Source organism: Tasmannia lanceolata, unplaced genomic scaffold (genome assembly GCF_043159265.1).
Source record: "Tasmannia lanceolata isolate RefF3 unplaced genomic scaffold, GAP_Taslan_0.1 ptg000003l, whole genome shotgun sequence".
NCBI classification, from domain to species: Eukaryota; Viridiplantae; Streptophyta; class Magnoliopsida; order Canellales; family Winteraceae; genus Tasmannia; species Tasmannia lanceolata.
In genome coordinates, this window is record NW_027518680.1 from 9,498,249 (window position 1) to 9,515,090 (window position 16,842).

Here is a 16,842-nt window from a genome sequence, read left to right on the forward strand (position 1 = left end):
CGATACTTAATAATTAATTTCATTACCATGTTATTAAAGTCAAGAAAATGGAATGCTTTAGTATGAGTAACCTTTCAATAGATCGGTGAATATCATGCTGCTGTAATTCATGTTAGGTTGTAGCAGGGGCCCAATAATCCAGGCTGGACAAACTGTTACAACTTCGAGCTCACTTTTCTCTCCATACTCCAAAGCCTCTCTTTCTGCTGCTGTTTTGGCAAGGCAGTACCAGCCAAACACATTCTGGAATAAAATGAAATGGGGAGCTTAGCTTTTTTTACACAGAGATACTCTTCACATAACCAGTACATCAAATTAAATTAGTGAGTTAAAGAATGTTGAACCATATTATATTGGCCATCCATACAATGTGAGTTTTCTTTAATAAAAGGATTGTCCTTAAGGGCCTATTCAGTTGTGCCGTGAAACAGAAAAGAAACGGAAATGGGGGGCCTTTTCCGTGGAAACGAGCGTAAGCTGTCGTTTAGTTGGCAAAAGTCAGAAAGCGGTCGGATTTCTCGCGTCCCACCTAGAATCCGAATAATCTCGCGTGGCAGGGCATTTTCCGCCGGTTCGAATCCGTGAAATATACTCGGATTCCATTTTATTTTCCGCGACTTCCGTCAAAAAAAGCGACACCACGAACGAAGCCCTAAAACCCGTCTTCTCCTTCTCCTTCTCCTTCGTCTGCAACTTCAAGATCGAGGTGCGATCTCCACTCCTCAATCAAGGGATGATGACAAAAAAGCAGGAGAGGAAATTAGAAACACGCTTACCCCACAGATGTGGAATGATTTCAGTAGACGTCATTGACTGTTTTACAACTTCATGGTTATATGACTCTTTTACTGTTTCGAGTAACTTTATTATGTTCTGATGGTTGTATGTGTGTTTATTCAAGTAACTATGTTGTTATTAGTGTGATGGATTAAAATTTTCAAGGAAGATAGTAGCTAGTTGTTTTGGATGATGTATGCTGTATCTTTTGATGCTTGTATGTGTATTTATTCAAGTTGTTATACATCTCAGGTTGTTATATGGATGTCTGACTCCTAACGAACATATATGTGTATATTGAATCAGAATGACAACTGTGCCACAAACCTCACAGAAGAGGGGGAAGAATGTCATTTGGAATGACCAAATGGACAAGGTGCTTGTGGACCCCGATCCCGAGAGCGGCTGGGCGAGGGACACGAGATCCCGCGCGCCGATCCTCTAAGATCTCCACAAATGTGAAGGAGAGCTCTACCAAGGAACTCTCGAAATGGTGCCACTCACAGCATGGGTGGCGATATAAGTGAGATACCTCTCGATTCGGGGGACTAGCCCAGATTCGAGGCGTACCTTAAACAAAGAAGAGTCGCCATCCAAGGAAAATGGGCCAAGGATCCCATACTATGCTCTGTTGCAACGGATAACCAGAGATATAAAATAGGGTTCGTGCCTGATGACGAATGGGGAAGGGATTAGGCGCCCCCAATTCGCCCAAGTGCTAGCACCTGGTCTCTTATGCCATTTTTAATTAATTTTGAAGAGTTTTGGGTTAAAATCATGTGAAATGGGAACGAGCATCCCCGAGAAAACGTCTATCTAAGCATACATGACCCGGGGATGGGCAAAAGAAAATAAACATCCAAATCCTAGCTCACCGCATCTACTCCTATCCCATCACATCTAGGAAAGCAATAATATCCGCATGCACAACTACAGTTAAGCAAGTAAAAGCAGATATGATAAGCAGAAAAGCAGTAAATATCTACAGATAAGCATGTGAAACTAAATGCATAAGGAATAAGCAAGCTGCGAATAAGCACACAAGGAACCAAAGACAAACACACGATAAGCTAAAAGATGCGAGGAAATAAATGAATCGGAAAATCAACGGTACATGAGGACCGAGAATGCCAGGGAAAAGAAAAGGGAATGTACGATAGGCTCAGGGGAGCGATTCTAAGGAATCAAGCTCAGCGATCCTGATCCGCTGAAGATCGGATAAGTCTTGCGATCGTCATGGCCTATCGTTGGACTCAGCGAGGACAATCCCTGTGAAGGGGCCACGCTACGTCATCGCCCGTCCCAAAAACCGGTAAAGCGTCAGAAAACCGATAAAACCGGCAAACCACGATCAAAATCGGAAATGAGATAAAAGGAAGGCTCCGAGTGATCTGGCAATCACCATCCTTGCCCATTTTTGGTTTTTTTGCATTTTTGAGAAAAGCTTGAAAGGTATTTTTGGATGCTGAAATGATTTTTTTTTTTGAAGGGTTTAAATGATTTTATTGAAAAGTTTGACTGGACCTGGGATGTGGATCCCAAGCTGCACTACGTACCCTGTTGAAAGGGATCAAGCCAACGTAGTTCGGAACAGCTTTTCGAAAAACGCTTTTGAGTGTTTTTGAATTTTTGATGTTTTTGGATTTTGAAGTGTTTTTGGAATGTTTTTGTTGTTTTCAAGTGTTTTTGGAATGTTTTTGTTGTTTTCAAGTGTTTTTGAAATGTTTTTGTTGTTTTCAAGTATTTTGAAATGTTTTTGTTGTTTTCAAGTATTTTGAAATGTTTTTGTTATTTTTTTTTTTTGAGGGGGCTGACATATATATAAAAAGAAAAATGAGGTGACTGCCACATGCTTGTGTGGGGCCTGCTGGCATTGGGTCCCGCTACTAGGGCCCGCTGGCATTGGGTCCCGATACTAGGGCCCGCTGATGTGGGACCCGCTGTGGGACCCACGGATGTGGGACCCACTGATGTGGGACCCGCTGATGTGGGACCCGCTGTGGGACCCGCTGTTGTGGGACATGCTGTTGTGGGACCCACTGTGGGACCCGCTGTGTGTGGGACCCACTGTGGGACCCGCTGTGGGACCCGCTGTGTGTGGGACCCGCTGTGGGACCCGTGCAGTGCAAAGAATGAATAATTTATAAAATAAAAAAATGAACTTACGCCAGCTATAGGAGGAACAAGAGATCTAGGAAGGTGTTGACAGAGTCGGTGTGCTTGTGGGGGGCCCGCTGATGTGGGACCCACTGATGTGGGGCCCACTGGAGGTGGGGTGGAGGAGATGCGGATGCCGGTGGAGCTCCTGTGGTTGGTTGGGAGGATGCCGGAGAAGGTGGCCGGAATCTGGTTGGGTTGCCGGAGGAGGAGAGGTGGTGGTCTGTGGTGGATGGAGGGTCGGATGATGGTGGTGGTGATCGGTGGATGGCCGGTCGGAGATGGCTTTGGCCTCGCCGGATTCCGGCTGGGTTGCCGGAGGAGAAGACTCTCTCTCTCTGCAGATCTCTCTCTCTCTCTCTCCCTCTCTCTCTCTCTCTCTACAGATCTCCCTCTCTCTCTCTCTCCCCTCTGGTTTTCTTCTTTTTTTTTCTCTGGTTCCTCCCCTTTTTTTTTTTCTGGTTTTTCCTCTTTTTTTTTTTTTTTTTTTTCTCTCTGGTTCTGGTTCTCTCTCCCGGTTTCTTCTCTGTTTTCCTCTGCGAGAGATCAAGCTCTCCTCTTGAGTGGGGAGACCCATCATGAGGAGAGTCATCATCATCTTTGTTTGTCCCCCTCTTGTCCCCCCTAACTTCTTAATTTTCTCTTGATTTTTTCAAAAAAAATCAAAAACCATCATCACAAATGGCATCGGATGCCATTCATGTCCTTTTAAATTAAAAAAAAAAATGATTGAAAGAAATTTGAATATAAGCGGATCTCACACAAGCGGGTCCCACATCAGCGGGCCCTACACAAGCGGGCCCCACATTCTCTTTTGCTCTAATTAATTCCATTTATTTTCCGCCTGACCTCGGGATTTCATTCGAATACGCGGGTTTAGGGCCCTGTCAAAATGGGGTGTCTACAGATGCCCCTCTTTGGCAGAGCGTGCTCGTCGCGCGACTGTCAAAGTTAAAGAGACAACACATTTTGACCGGCCCGAGATTTGAAATGAAAAGATACAAAAGGGATTGAATTTTGATTGAATGACAATTTGGACTTTGAATAATCAGGCGGAACCAACACGCACTGAAAAACGGGATTTTAGAGAAACAGGCTGAACCCACACGCACTGAAAATGAGATTAGAACAATTAGGCGGAACCCTCACGCACTAATCAATGGGGACAACGTTATTATGCGGAACCCTCACGCAGTAACAAGCAATGGAAATTTTTAATTAGGCGGAACCCTCACGCACTAATCAAAATGGAAAGTTATGTTATGCGGAACCATCACGCAGTAACAAAAGGTGGAATTTTAATTAGGCGGAACTCTCACGCACTAATCAAAGGGGAAAGCGTTGTTATGCGGACCCTCGCGCAGTAACAAGCGACAGAAATTTGTTATGTGGAACCCTCACACAGTAACAAAAGATGGAATTTTAATTAGGCGGAACCCTCACGCACTAATCAATGGGGGAAGCTATGTTATGCGGAACCCTCACGCAGTAACCAGCAATGGAAATTTGTTATGTGGAACCCTCACACAGTAACAAAAGGTGGAATTTTAATTAGGCGGACCCTCACGCACTAATCAAAGGGGAAAGCGTTGTTATGCGGACCCTCACGCAGTAACAAGCGACGGAAATTTGTTATGTGGAACCCTCACACAGTAACAAAAGATGGAATTTTAATTAGGCGGAACCCTCACGCACTAACCAAAAGGGAAAGCTTTGTCATGCGGAACCCTCACGCAGTAACAAGCAACGGAAATTTGTTATGTGGAACCCTCACACAGTAACAAAAGGTTGAATTTTAATTAGGCGGACCCTCACGCACTAATCAAAGGGGAAAGCGTTGTTATGCGGACCCTCACGCAGTAACAAGCGACGGAAATTTGTTATGTGGAACCCTCACACAGTAACAAAAGGTGGAATTTTAATTAGGCGGACCCTCACGCACTAATCAAAGGGGAAAGCGTTGTTATGCGGACCCTCACGCAGTAACAAGCGACGGAAATTTGTTATGTGGAACCCTCACACAGTAACAAAAGATGGAATTTTAATTAGGCGGAACCCTCACGCACTAACCAAAAGGGAAAGCTTTGTCATGCGGAACCCTCACGCAGTAACAAGCAACGGAAATTTGTTATGTGGAACCTTCACACAGTAACAAAAGGTGGAATTTTAATTAGGCGGACCCTCACGCACTAATCAAAGGGGAAAGCGTTGTTATGCGGACCCTCACGCAGTAACAAGCGACGGAAATTTGTTATGTGGAACCCTCACACAGTAACAAAAGGTGGAATTTAATTAGGCGGAACCCTCACGCACTAATCAAAATGGAAAGCGTTGTTATGCGGAACCCTCACGCAGTAACAAGCGATGAAAATTCGATCGAGGAGTAATATTCTTATTAAAAGATTGATACTCTCCCGCTTTTGATTGGTTGATTGATTTGATTGATTTGGATTGATGGATTCGGGATTGATTGATTGGGATTGATTGATTTGGATTGATGGATTTGGATTGATCCCTTTGAGAATTGCTTTGCCTCTTGCCGAGAAAATGGGAGTGCGAGTTCCTTGCTGAGGACCGGACTCTCATGAATTGCTAGGATTTTGGATACTGACCCTTTTTTAAAGAATTGGATTTTGCTGGGGATTGAATGCTTTGAGCAATTGCCAGCGAAATCTCCGGGAGGTAAGATGCTAGACTCCATTGGGGACTAGCTTTGCTGATGAGCTGACTATGGAGTAGGCCTAGCTGGGGAATTTGGAGGTTTAACTTGAGATGTGCTCGAGCTTCTCTCATCTCAACTTGCTAGAGACATTGGCACTGATTGCCTTTGTGTGCTTGACATCTTTTATGACGCAAGTCATAAAAGATGCCCCTAGTGTACTTGTGCTTCCATGACAAGAGTCTTAGGGAGGTAAAATAATGGAGGTTGAAGGAAAGATGCTTCTTTCTGTGAAGGCTTTAAGTTGCATGGTTTTTTTTTTTTTTTTCGGTATGGCGAGAGTAACACAATCACCATGATGGCTGAGTCTAAGAATCTCCTTCCTGCTTTGCTCACTTCTGGAGGCTTAAGGTCTCTGGTAGGTTTGAATAAGATGACTCTTGGTTCTTTCTGATACCTAAACCAGGACTTACTCTGAAATTTTTTTTTTTTTCATCGCTTGGAGGACGTGCTGCAGTTCTTTAAACGCCAGTGACTTTGACTTCAAAGGGAAGAGAAAATGAATGAAAAGTAGGAATGGATTTGAATGGACTCATCCAAAGATGACTATAACTCCAAGGACTCAACTCACTGAAGGCTGACTTTTGGATCCAATGTGTTATTTATTAAGGGTATGGCCTAGCCACTCTTAGAGTATTTCAAATACCGTGTCAAGAGGCATTAATCTCCTCTTTCGGTATTTCTGTCATGATTATTATCTCCTTTCGGATTGCTCGGTTTCAATGCCCCTAGTTTAGAGAAGCGTCAAAGTAAGCTTGCTGGCACTCCTTGGACTCTGAGATTTTGCTCCGGTTGAAGGTTCTTTCTCCATCTCGATGATTCGCTTTTTCGTTGGAAGTCATTGCCATTGACCAGATTGCCTTTTCAGGTTTTCAATCTGACGGACCGCTTGCCCTAACTTTTGCCTGGTTCGCCCTTTCGGGTTTTCAATCCAGCGGGCTTGATACCCTAACTTTTGCCTAAGCCGACTTTTCAGTTGTCAACTTAGCGGGTGAATGACCCTAAATTTTGCCTAGACCGCCCTTTCGGGTTTTCAGCCTAGCGGGTCTTCAGACTCCGTCTCTTTTTCTTCTTGACTTTGAACCTCTGCTTGTTCACCAGAAGGACTTTCTAGGTGGGCTTGGACTCAAAAGGGTTGGATATTTCTTTGGTTCAAACGATTTCAACTGGATCTGGGCTTCGTACCCCCAAAAAATGGAGGATAAAGTCCACGCAGTTCGCTTGGGGTTTGAAAAAGAATGATTTAGCTTTTAGCTCAAAGGTTGACCGAACCTGGAAGATCAGGCTGCCTACGTACCCCCGAAGAACTAGGGATCAGGTCTGCATAGTTCAGAGACAAATGCCCCTGGTTTGTGGGTGTTTGAAAAGAATGTTGATTTGTTAAGGCCCAAAGGAGTTTGCAAAAGGATTTTTCGAATTTGGGATTTTTGGTGTTGCAAGTTCGAACAGCCAATGATGGCCTTCTGGTGAACAGGCTTCTGAAGTGATTGAGGTTCAACGGCTTTGAATCTTTTTCTCTCTCCTTTTTTTTTTAAGGAGTCTAGCGGGATTTCCCGGCAAGACTTCATCTGTACTGCGCAAACTTGACTGATTGAATTCCCACTTTGTCTTTGGGATCTTGCACTGATGCTCAGTATTCTAAGACTCAGGGTCATCTCTATATGTTGAAGATGCTTTAAAACTGATTTGACTTCTGGGGGTTCTGATATTTCTAAGGAGTCGACATAGGGGCACGTTCCCTTCTCCTTTTTGTTCTGGATTCCATCTTTCTTTCTTTTGGATGTTCGTTTTCTTCTAATGATTTTTTTTTTTGGATGTGAGGAATGCCCCTACACCTTGAATGCTTTAACTTGAAATTACATCGCAATGTATAGCCCAAGTATTCTTTTGAGGCTCATGTTCTTATGATTATGACTTTGTTGTCTGAAAGTCTTCTCTAATTCTTTTGATCATCTTCACTTGATGTCTTGTATTCGTCCTTGAAAAATTTGCTTTTTCGACCTGATGTTTAAAGCTGAGGGAGTCTTTCATTGACTAGCACTAAGGGCATGCTCCCGATTTATACTCGTAAGGCCAAGCAGAATACTTTGAACCCTCTTAGTAGGCTTATCGATTCTTCGCACTCTTTGGGAGATAAAATTTTGCCAATCCGTATTCTCCGAGTTTCAGATTTTGATACCCCCATCGACAGTTTCGATTTTGTCTTCAAGTGGCCTTGCTCGACGCTCTTCCTCTCGTTTGACCATCTTTCAGATCTCGAGGGGAATTTCATCTGCATCCTCTTCCGAGGAGGGTGTCTTAGTTTGTTTATTAACATTAGATCCAAGAGCGAATACACAAGAATATTGACAACACTGGAATCATATGTTCAATTCATAGAAGATTTCAAGTACATCAGTGATATTTGACACGCCACGATGGGCTCTACACCAAACTCAACAGAGGACTGGACACTGACTCACAGTAAGAAAGATCAACGGACACAACACACTCGGACTTGACATTGACACAATTATTTAGACATACCCACTTTGACAAGAGAGATGGTATGCAGCCGACAAAGAACGAATTTCAAAGATGTGAGACTTGGTTTTTTTTTTCTTGAAACAATAGACTAGCGCTGGAAGTTCATGGACATCGCCTTCCTCCACAATGGTGATGACTATGGAGTTCGACCCTGGAATAGGAATCTCGGAAGGGGAGGCCTCTTTGGTTTCTGTAGACCTGGCTCAAACTGATTTTCAACACCTGATAATGGCGAGGCTTTCTCTGGCATGATGTTTTCAAGGAGCTCCAGCTCTGACATCTTTCATTTTCCTTCTGCAATCAATCTACTTCCCAGCCCCAGGGTGGTATAGGTAAAGGTGGTAAGATCCATGAAGGGTTGAATGAGTTGAATGGTTCCCCTGGTGGGTGGAAAAGGTGCAACATAGTTAGGTGCAGAGTTCTCGGAAGCATTTGAGTTCGAGAAGAGTGAGGGGATCCCCGTCTATCAGGTCCTGAATTTCATCATCATTTCCCTCATTTTGGTCAGGACGAGACTCTCAGTAGACTCAACCATCTGGGCAAGGTGAGAGGAAATAGGTACAGCAGACTGGCTAGACCAGGAAAGTTTAGAGATGAAAGCTTTTTTGGGGTTGATGGTAGACGAGTGACTAAGACTCCTGTCATGGACACCATAAACACTAGGCTCAATGAGAATTAATCGCATGACAATGTAATGTGCAAGTTGAAGCAAAAGGTAGCACAAACACATCCTTCCCCTTGGATAAAAATCCGACAACATAACAACTGTACATGAAGAGGTGGTACGACAAGTACATGGTTTGTCAACAAGCCAAAAAGGATGATGACCACACTCAAGGTATTTGGAAAAAATTCGGCAGCATAACGGCTATACCAGGAGATGTGGTAAGGTAAGCACAAGTTTTGTCAACGAACCCAAAAGGATAATGATTATGCTGAAGGGTTCTAAAAAAATCGGCAGCATGACGGCTATACTAGGAGGGTCTCAGCAACTAAATATGAAGAGTATGCCGTCATGGTCAAGATAAAGCAGGGCTCTCAGCAAGAACACACTCCGGTAATGATAATGGCAAGATAGACTCATAATCGACATGCGGAGTACATCTGATCAGGATCAATCAAATGATCAAGCACATGGGAGATAGATCATGACTAAAAGAGCCAAGCATCTGATGATAATCCATAGAATGGAGAGAGAGGAATAATTGATTAGATTATGAAGGAAAACTTAACTAGGAAGTAAACCCTAATCTAGTAATAAATATATGTACATACATATATACCCTAACCAGGGGCACCAACCCTAGTCTAATCTAGCGGAGTCAAGGAAGTCTCGACTCATGACAGACAAGTGAGTGTACCAGGACCGCATTTGTAGCCACATGAGGTGAACTACCCTAGTCTACAAATGGGACAAGGCTCCTAACTCTAGGCTTCACATGTGTAAGCAACACATGTTCGTCCTCATATGAATGCAATATAGATGTATATAAACACGGGTACTTCCTAGTTGGTTTTCACTAAGCCAGTAAGTATATACATAATATATAAAACAAAGTAGGGCTCCGGACTCAATCTATCGGGTACTATGCGTATGAACCATACTTAATATGTATAACAAAAGTACGCCCAATGTTATACATAGTATGCTTCATTGCTCATCGGCTGCTGTAAACACAAGTACGCCTAGTGTTTACGGCTGCAGCACCGGCGCATAGCTTGGTAATAGATACAATAATCCCATCCAGGTAATGACTTACCCTCCGGCATGTACTGCATCTATCCCATGGAGCCAACAATAAAAAACAATGAAAGAAATAAAGAATATGATAATGCATGTTGTGCAGTGTGTGAATCCCTCGTTTTATTTACGCACCTACTTGGTGCCCCTGGATTTCTAACGATAAAGTTCCCATTTAACTTGGTTTTGACCCAAATTTCTTCTAAATTAATAAAGATGGCATTTTTACAGAGTTAGGCAATGTTCCAAGATTTCCCCAGAAGAGTCGCCAGCCTGTGGACCCCGATCCCGAGGGCGGCTGGGCGAGGGACACGAGATCCCGCGCGCCGATCCTCTAAGATCTCCACAAATGTGAAGGAGAGCTCTACCAAGGAACTCTCGAAATGGTGCCACTCACAGCATGGGTGGCGATATAAGTGAGATACCTCTCGATTCGGGGGACTAGCCCAGATTCGAGGCGTACCTTAAACAAAGAAGAGTCGCCATCAAAGGAAAATGGGCCAAGGATCCCATACTATGCTCTGTTGCAACGGATAACCAGAGATATAAAATAGGGTTCGTGCCTGATGACGAATGGGGAAGGGATTAGGCGCCCCCAATTCGCCCAAGTGCTAGCACCTGGTCTCTTATGCCATTTTTAATTAATTTTGAAGAGTTTTGGGTTAAAATCATGTGAAATGGGAACGAGCATCCCCGAGAAAACGTCTATCTAAGCATACATGACCCGGGGATGGGCAAAAGAAAATAAACATCCAAATCCTAGCTCACCGCATCTACTCCTATCCCATCACATCTAGGAAAGCAATAATATCCGCATGCACAACTACAGTTAAGCAAGTAAAAGCAGATATGATAAGCAGAAAAGCAGTAAATATCTACAGATAAGCATGTGAAACTAAATGCATAAGGAATAAGCAAGCTGCGAATAAGCACACAAGGAACCAAAGACAAACACACGATAAGCTAAAAGATGCGAGGAAATAAATGAATCGGAAAATCAACGGTACATGAGGACCGAGAATGCCAGGGAAAAGAAAAGGGAATGTACGATAGGCTCAGGGGAGCGATTCTAAGGAATCAAGCTCAGCGATCCTGATCCGCTGAAGATCGGATAAGTCTTGCGATCGTCATGGCCTATCGTTGGACTCAGCGAGGACAATCCCTGTGAAGGGGCCACGCTACGTCATCGCCCGTCCCAAAAACCGGTAAAGCGTCAGAAAACCGATAAAACCGGCAAACCACGATCAAAATCGGAAATGAGATAAAAGGAAGGCTCCGAGTGATCTGGCAATCACCATCCTTGCCCATTTTTGGTTTTTTTGCATTTTTGAGAAAAGCTTGAAAGGTATTTTTGGATGCTGAAATGATTTTTTTTTTTGAAGGGTTTAAATGATTTTATTGAAAAGTTTGACTGGACCTGGGATGTGGATCCCAAGCTGCACTACGTACCCTGTTGAAAGGGATCAAGCCAACGTAGTTCGGAACAGCTTTTCGAAAAACGCTTTTGAGTGTTTTTGAATATTTGATGTTTTTGGATTTTGAAGTGTTTTTGGAATGTTTTTGTTGTTTTCAAGTGTTTTTGGAATGTTTTTGTTGTTTTCAAGTGTTTTTGAAATGTTTTTGTTGTTTTCAAGTATTTTGAAATGTTTTTGTTGTTTTCAAGTATTTTGAAATGTTTTTGTTATTTTTTTTTTGAGGGGGCTGACATATTTATAAAAAGAAAAATGAGGTGACTGCCACATGCTTGTGTGGGGCCTGCTGGCATTGGGTCCCGCTACTAGGGCCCGCTGGCATTGGGTCCCGCTACTAGGGCCCGCTGATGTGGGACCCGCTGTGGGACCCACGGATGTGGGACCCACGGATGTGGGACCCAGGGATGTGGGACCCACTGATGTGGGACCCGCTGATGTGGGACCCGCTGTGGGACCCGCTGTTGTGGGACATGCTGTTGTGGGACCCACTGTGGGACCCGCTGTGGGACCCGTGCAGTGCAAAGAATGAATAATTTATAAAATAAAAAAATGAACTTACGCCAGCTATAGGAGGAACAAGAGATCTAGGAAGGTGTTGACAGAGTCGGTGTGCTTGTGGGGGGCCCGCTGATGTGGGACCCACTGATGTGGGGCCCACTGGAGGTGGGGTGGAGGAGATGCGGATGCCGGTGGAGCTCCTGTGGTTGGTTGGGAGGATGCCGGAGAAGGTGGCCGGAATCTGGTTGGGTTGCCGGAGGAGGAGAGGTGGTGGTCTGTGGTGGATGGAGGGTCGGATGATGGTGGTGGTGATCGGTGGATGGCCGGTCGGAGATGGCTTTGGCCTCGCCGGATTCCGGCTGGGTTGCCGGAGGAGAAGACTCTCTCTCTCTGCAGATCTCTCTCTCTCTCTCTCCCTCTCTCTCTCTCTCTCTACAGATCTCCCTCTCTCTCTCTCTCCCCTCTGGTTTTCTTCTTTTTTTTTCTCTGGTTCCTCCCCTTTTTTTTTCTGGTTTTTCCTCTTTTTTTTTTTTTCTCTCTGGTTCTGGTTCTGTCTCCCGGTTTCTTCTCTGTTTTCCTGTGCGAGAGATCAAGCTCTCCTCTTGAGTGGGGAGACCCATCATGAGGAGAGTCATCATCATCTTTGTTTGTCCCCCTCTTGTCCCCCCTAACTTCTTAATTTTCTCTTGATTTTTTCAAAAAAAATAAAAAACCATCATCACAAATGGCATCGGATGCCATTCATGTCCTTTTAAATTAAAAAAAAAATGATTGAAAGAAATTTGAATATAAGCGGATCTCACACAAGCGGGTCCCACATCAGCGGGCCCTACACAAGCGGGCCCCACATTCTCTTTTGCTCTAATTAATTCCATTTATTTTCCGCCTGACCTCGGGATTTCATTCGAATACGCGGGTTTAGGGCCCTGTCAAAATGGGGTGTCTACAGTGCTCGTAGATACCCTTCTAGTTCAAATCGCAGAGGGGTACAAAATCCCAAATGGTTTTAAGGATCATGCTTATGTAGCTGCGGCCACTGCAATGAATGCTTTTTTCAACCTTCAACTCAATAAGGAGCACATAAAAAACCGCATCAAGACTATGAAAGAAACATACAAGAGTGTTTGCATCATCCTGAGTAGAAGCAATTTTGGTTGCGACAATGAGACCAAAATGGTCACCTGCGAGAAAGAGGTCTACGATGACTACGTTGCTGTAAGAAACACTTCCTCTCAAGATACAATCTTCTTATAGTAATACCATATCCAATATCTTCTTATTTTTTATGCTCCTTCTAACATGCTCATCCAAAACATAAGAAACACTTCACTACCCATCATGTTTTGCATGACGATATGTGCAAAATCTTTGGAGATGAGTTCGCGAAAGGGGCCGGGGCTAGGACGCGTGAGAATCCAAGCATAGCAAGTTCGCAGCCAGTCAGTCTTGATGACATTGGGGATGACTTTGCAGATGACCATACCCCCATGTCTCACCACCAACCATCTCCAGAACCAGATCCTACTAATGGTGGTAGTGAGACATCTCCCTTAAGACGGGATGGTACCAGACGACAGAGGACTCGCCAGGGTGGGGCACATTTGGATAGTATGTCGCGTCTTTCAACAAGCATGGACAAGGTTGCCGATGCCCTCACAGGTGATCGTGCCCCTGCTTACCTTGCACAGCTTCGCGAAGCTGTTAGAGGGGTTGGGGGTTTTTCGCAGGATATATTGTTGAGGACCACAGAGTACCTCACAATAAATCCATCTCATGCGCATCTTTTCATCATGTACAAGGAGGATGAGAGGAGGTCGTACATCCGAAGGAAGATGGCTCGTTTCATCAGGCAACAGATGGATGATTGAGACAAGTTATGGTGGTACTTACTGTTATATGAACAATGCTTTTATGACACTTTGTTTTATTTGGATGGTGGTTATTTATTTTTGATGTTGGTAGCTATGGTGGTAGCTTTTATTTTGGATGTTAGTAATTATGGCGGTAGTTATTTTTATCTGTATGGGATCTTTGACATTTGGATGGCGGTTAATGGCAGACGGTGCATATTTTCTATTTTGACATTTGGATGATGCTTTGATATCTTTTCATCGAAAATATGTTGTCTTTTTGTTAGGTGAGTATGGGGAAGCAGAAGTACTATGCTGTCTTTAATGGTAGGAGGCCTGGGATTTACTACACTTGGCCAGAGTGCCATGAGCAAGTTGACAAATTTAGCGGAGCATGCTACCGCTCATTTGGGACGTTGGCGGAGGCTCAGTCACAGCTAGATGCATATTTGGAGAGAGCCAGGTATCGGAGCAGCGAAAGGGTTGAGGAGGTAGAGGAGTTGCGAAATGAAAGGGCAGAGGTGGTGCCACAAAGAGTGTTACCATGGGTTTCCCTCGTTCTTGTTGGTTCCATTATATTGCTTTTAAAATCTGCTTCTTAAGTTTTTTTGAGTATTTTTTTGTATTAGTGGACTATTTGGTAGGCTTAGGGGGCTTAGGATCAAATATTGTGGAGACGTTATACTTTGCCACTTTCCTATGAATTTGATCTCAACTTTAAAAAAGAGAGAATATAAAATTATGTTGGCATCAGGTTGGCAGTCAGACGTCCTACATCACTCTTGTATGCTTTATGCATTTCATATCTCATTGCTTTTCCAGTATTTTTTTATGGTTTACATTAGATGGATGTGTATGGTGGCTATAGCGAAATGGGTGAAACTGCTCGTTTTCAACATGCTGTTTCATAAAAACACTTCACCACAGCAGTTAGAAAACTTTATTCAGTTATACATCTTGGTCAAGACTCCCTGTTGCGCTCTGCCTTTCAATAAAGTTCCTAAACCATTAAAAAAAAGGATTCCTTTCAGCACACACAAGTTTATACAGTTATCACAGTGGAGGTGGATAAAGGGCCTGTAAATTTCTTTCTCGATAGTACTTGCATTGCTTGAGGAAGGTCAGTTTCATGTTAAACTAATTTCATTGCCAGAAAGGATAAAAATGCAGATTCTCGCATTCTTATGTCTGAACTCGAACCTTAAGAATCTGGGAGGGATCTAATGAAAGAGGGGTCTAATGTTGTTAGATAGATGAAAGAGGGATCTAGTTAACTGTGGAAAGTTGCAAAATCTATTGGAGGGTCATGACATTGAGTTTTGGCATGTGTTGCAATCTGCCAATAGCACTTCATAACTTCATACAAGCTTGCTCGATCCAGAGTAGTCAGAGATATCATATAGGCATTTGAATCCTTCCCACCTTGATTCTGTTGTTTTGAGACTCACTTTTCTTGATCTTGTTTTAATCCATCTACCATTAAAAAAATAAAAATTTACACAACTATGGTTCTCATTGACCTTCTGGAATTGGGCCGTTGTGGCAATCCAATTATCAAATGGGATGGGTGGTTGAAAGAATTGAAAGTCATCATTTCACCTTTTCATATCTAAATTAAATGTTCACACCCTCTTTTATTTGAAATATGAGATTCAAGAGGTTTGGGTTGTAGGTTTAATTATGGCTTATGGTGGGTTTGAGGCAGGCATAATCATAAGTAATTGTAATCTTTTGAATCCACCAGGATCCTTGACTTTGCAAACTATTTTATTCAAGTTTTAACATCTCTTGATTTGTTGAAAAATCTTTTTTTTTAGTATCTTATGGACATTGTGGTTGAATAGTGCATTCCTGTTGGAATCAACCATGTATATTGCATTTCCATGTTCGAATTCATAAGAGAGAAGAAAGGAACTGAATGAATTTATTTCTTTTGATTGGAGAAGTAAAAAAGTTACAAGCAAGTAAGGTTTCAATATCCATGAAGGCAAAGCTACAAACAAAATGGAACTGTACTATTTTTTACCAATGGTTTAGGTAGTAAAGTCCATAATGATATTCATATGTATGTTCATCGTCGTCTAATCGTCTTCCTCCAAACCAGTTGATGCCCTAAGCGGCATGGCTGCAACCAAAGGCCTTAATGTGGTCCTTGAGAGATCTCTTTTGCATGGATGCAATGCCATAGATTTCCATAGTTTCTCTCATGGCTCTCCAGTGAACCCTCACTACAGTGGTAAGTTCTAGAAAGGCAATGCTAAAAAATGGTTATCACAATCAGATTACATCAAGATATTCCTCTGTTAAATAGAAGCATTCAAATTCAAACCTATTCCCAGCTTCAACAACGACAGCACCCTTTTTCCATTAGATTTTAAAGACTGCTCATTCTTAGTGTCAAGAACTGAAAGACCAGTGGTATCTTGTTTTAGCTGGTGCCCTTTTTTGACAGCTACTGACTTTTGGACATGTAAACCGATCCCATTCGTTGATATGGCGAAGTGGAAGGAGCTAAAGCAAGACATGAGCCATGATAATAAGCAATTGGCACTAAAAGTTCAGTCCTGAATTGAGGTTCTGCATAATCTCCTCTTTTTATTATGCCTTTTCGCACTTTCTTCTTTCCTGCCTGCTACTGAAAAATGAAAAGCAAGACAATAAGTATCAGGAAATTTCTCAGTTCACCCTACGAAAAGAGAGAAAATAGAGAGAAGGCATCTATAATTAAAACAAAACCCTGTACAGAAACATTGCAACAACCATGAACCAGAACCAAGAGTTACCCTCTGGAAATGCTTAGGTGGATGAGTAGTAGAAAAAAATTCCATTGTAAACACAATTGTTTTAGCTTATTAACGGAGTGAGGCTTGGTAGTACAATAAGCATTTTTTAATGGTCAGTAGTAAAATAATGATAAAAGCCAAAAATGAGTGCGATATTACTTCAACAAAAGATAAAAGCGACTGTTTTGGGCTAAACTATTAACATAAGGTGCTTCATATTTTCACTTCCATTATTGAGTAAGCTGGGATCATCAAACCCATGACTGCAATGAAGAAATACTTGGGCTCCTAACTGCTCGAGCATCGATAACATCTATAG

General features: G+C 42.9%; 1 protein-coding gene across 2 annotated transcripts in view; it reads right to left on the reverse strand.

Moving 5' to 3' along the window:
* LOC143850379 (cinnamoyl-CoA reductase 2-like) overlaps window positions 1–16,842 on the reverse strand; it is a 40,066-nt gene continuing 23,224 nt past the window's right edge. Inside the window, exon 3 of one of the 2 annotated variants that reach the window (XM_077359639.1) lies at window positions 1–243. In XM_077359639.1, the coding sequence (XP_077215754.1) occupies window positions 58–243 (186 nt within the window). In that variant the 3' untranslated portion in view covers window positions 1–57. Of the gene's footprint in view, window positions 244–15,643; window positions 16,376–16,842 lie in introns of those variants that run through there. The other variant, XM_077359645.1, reaches the window with a different exon arrangement.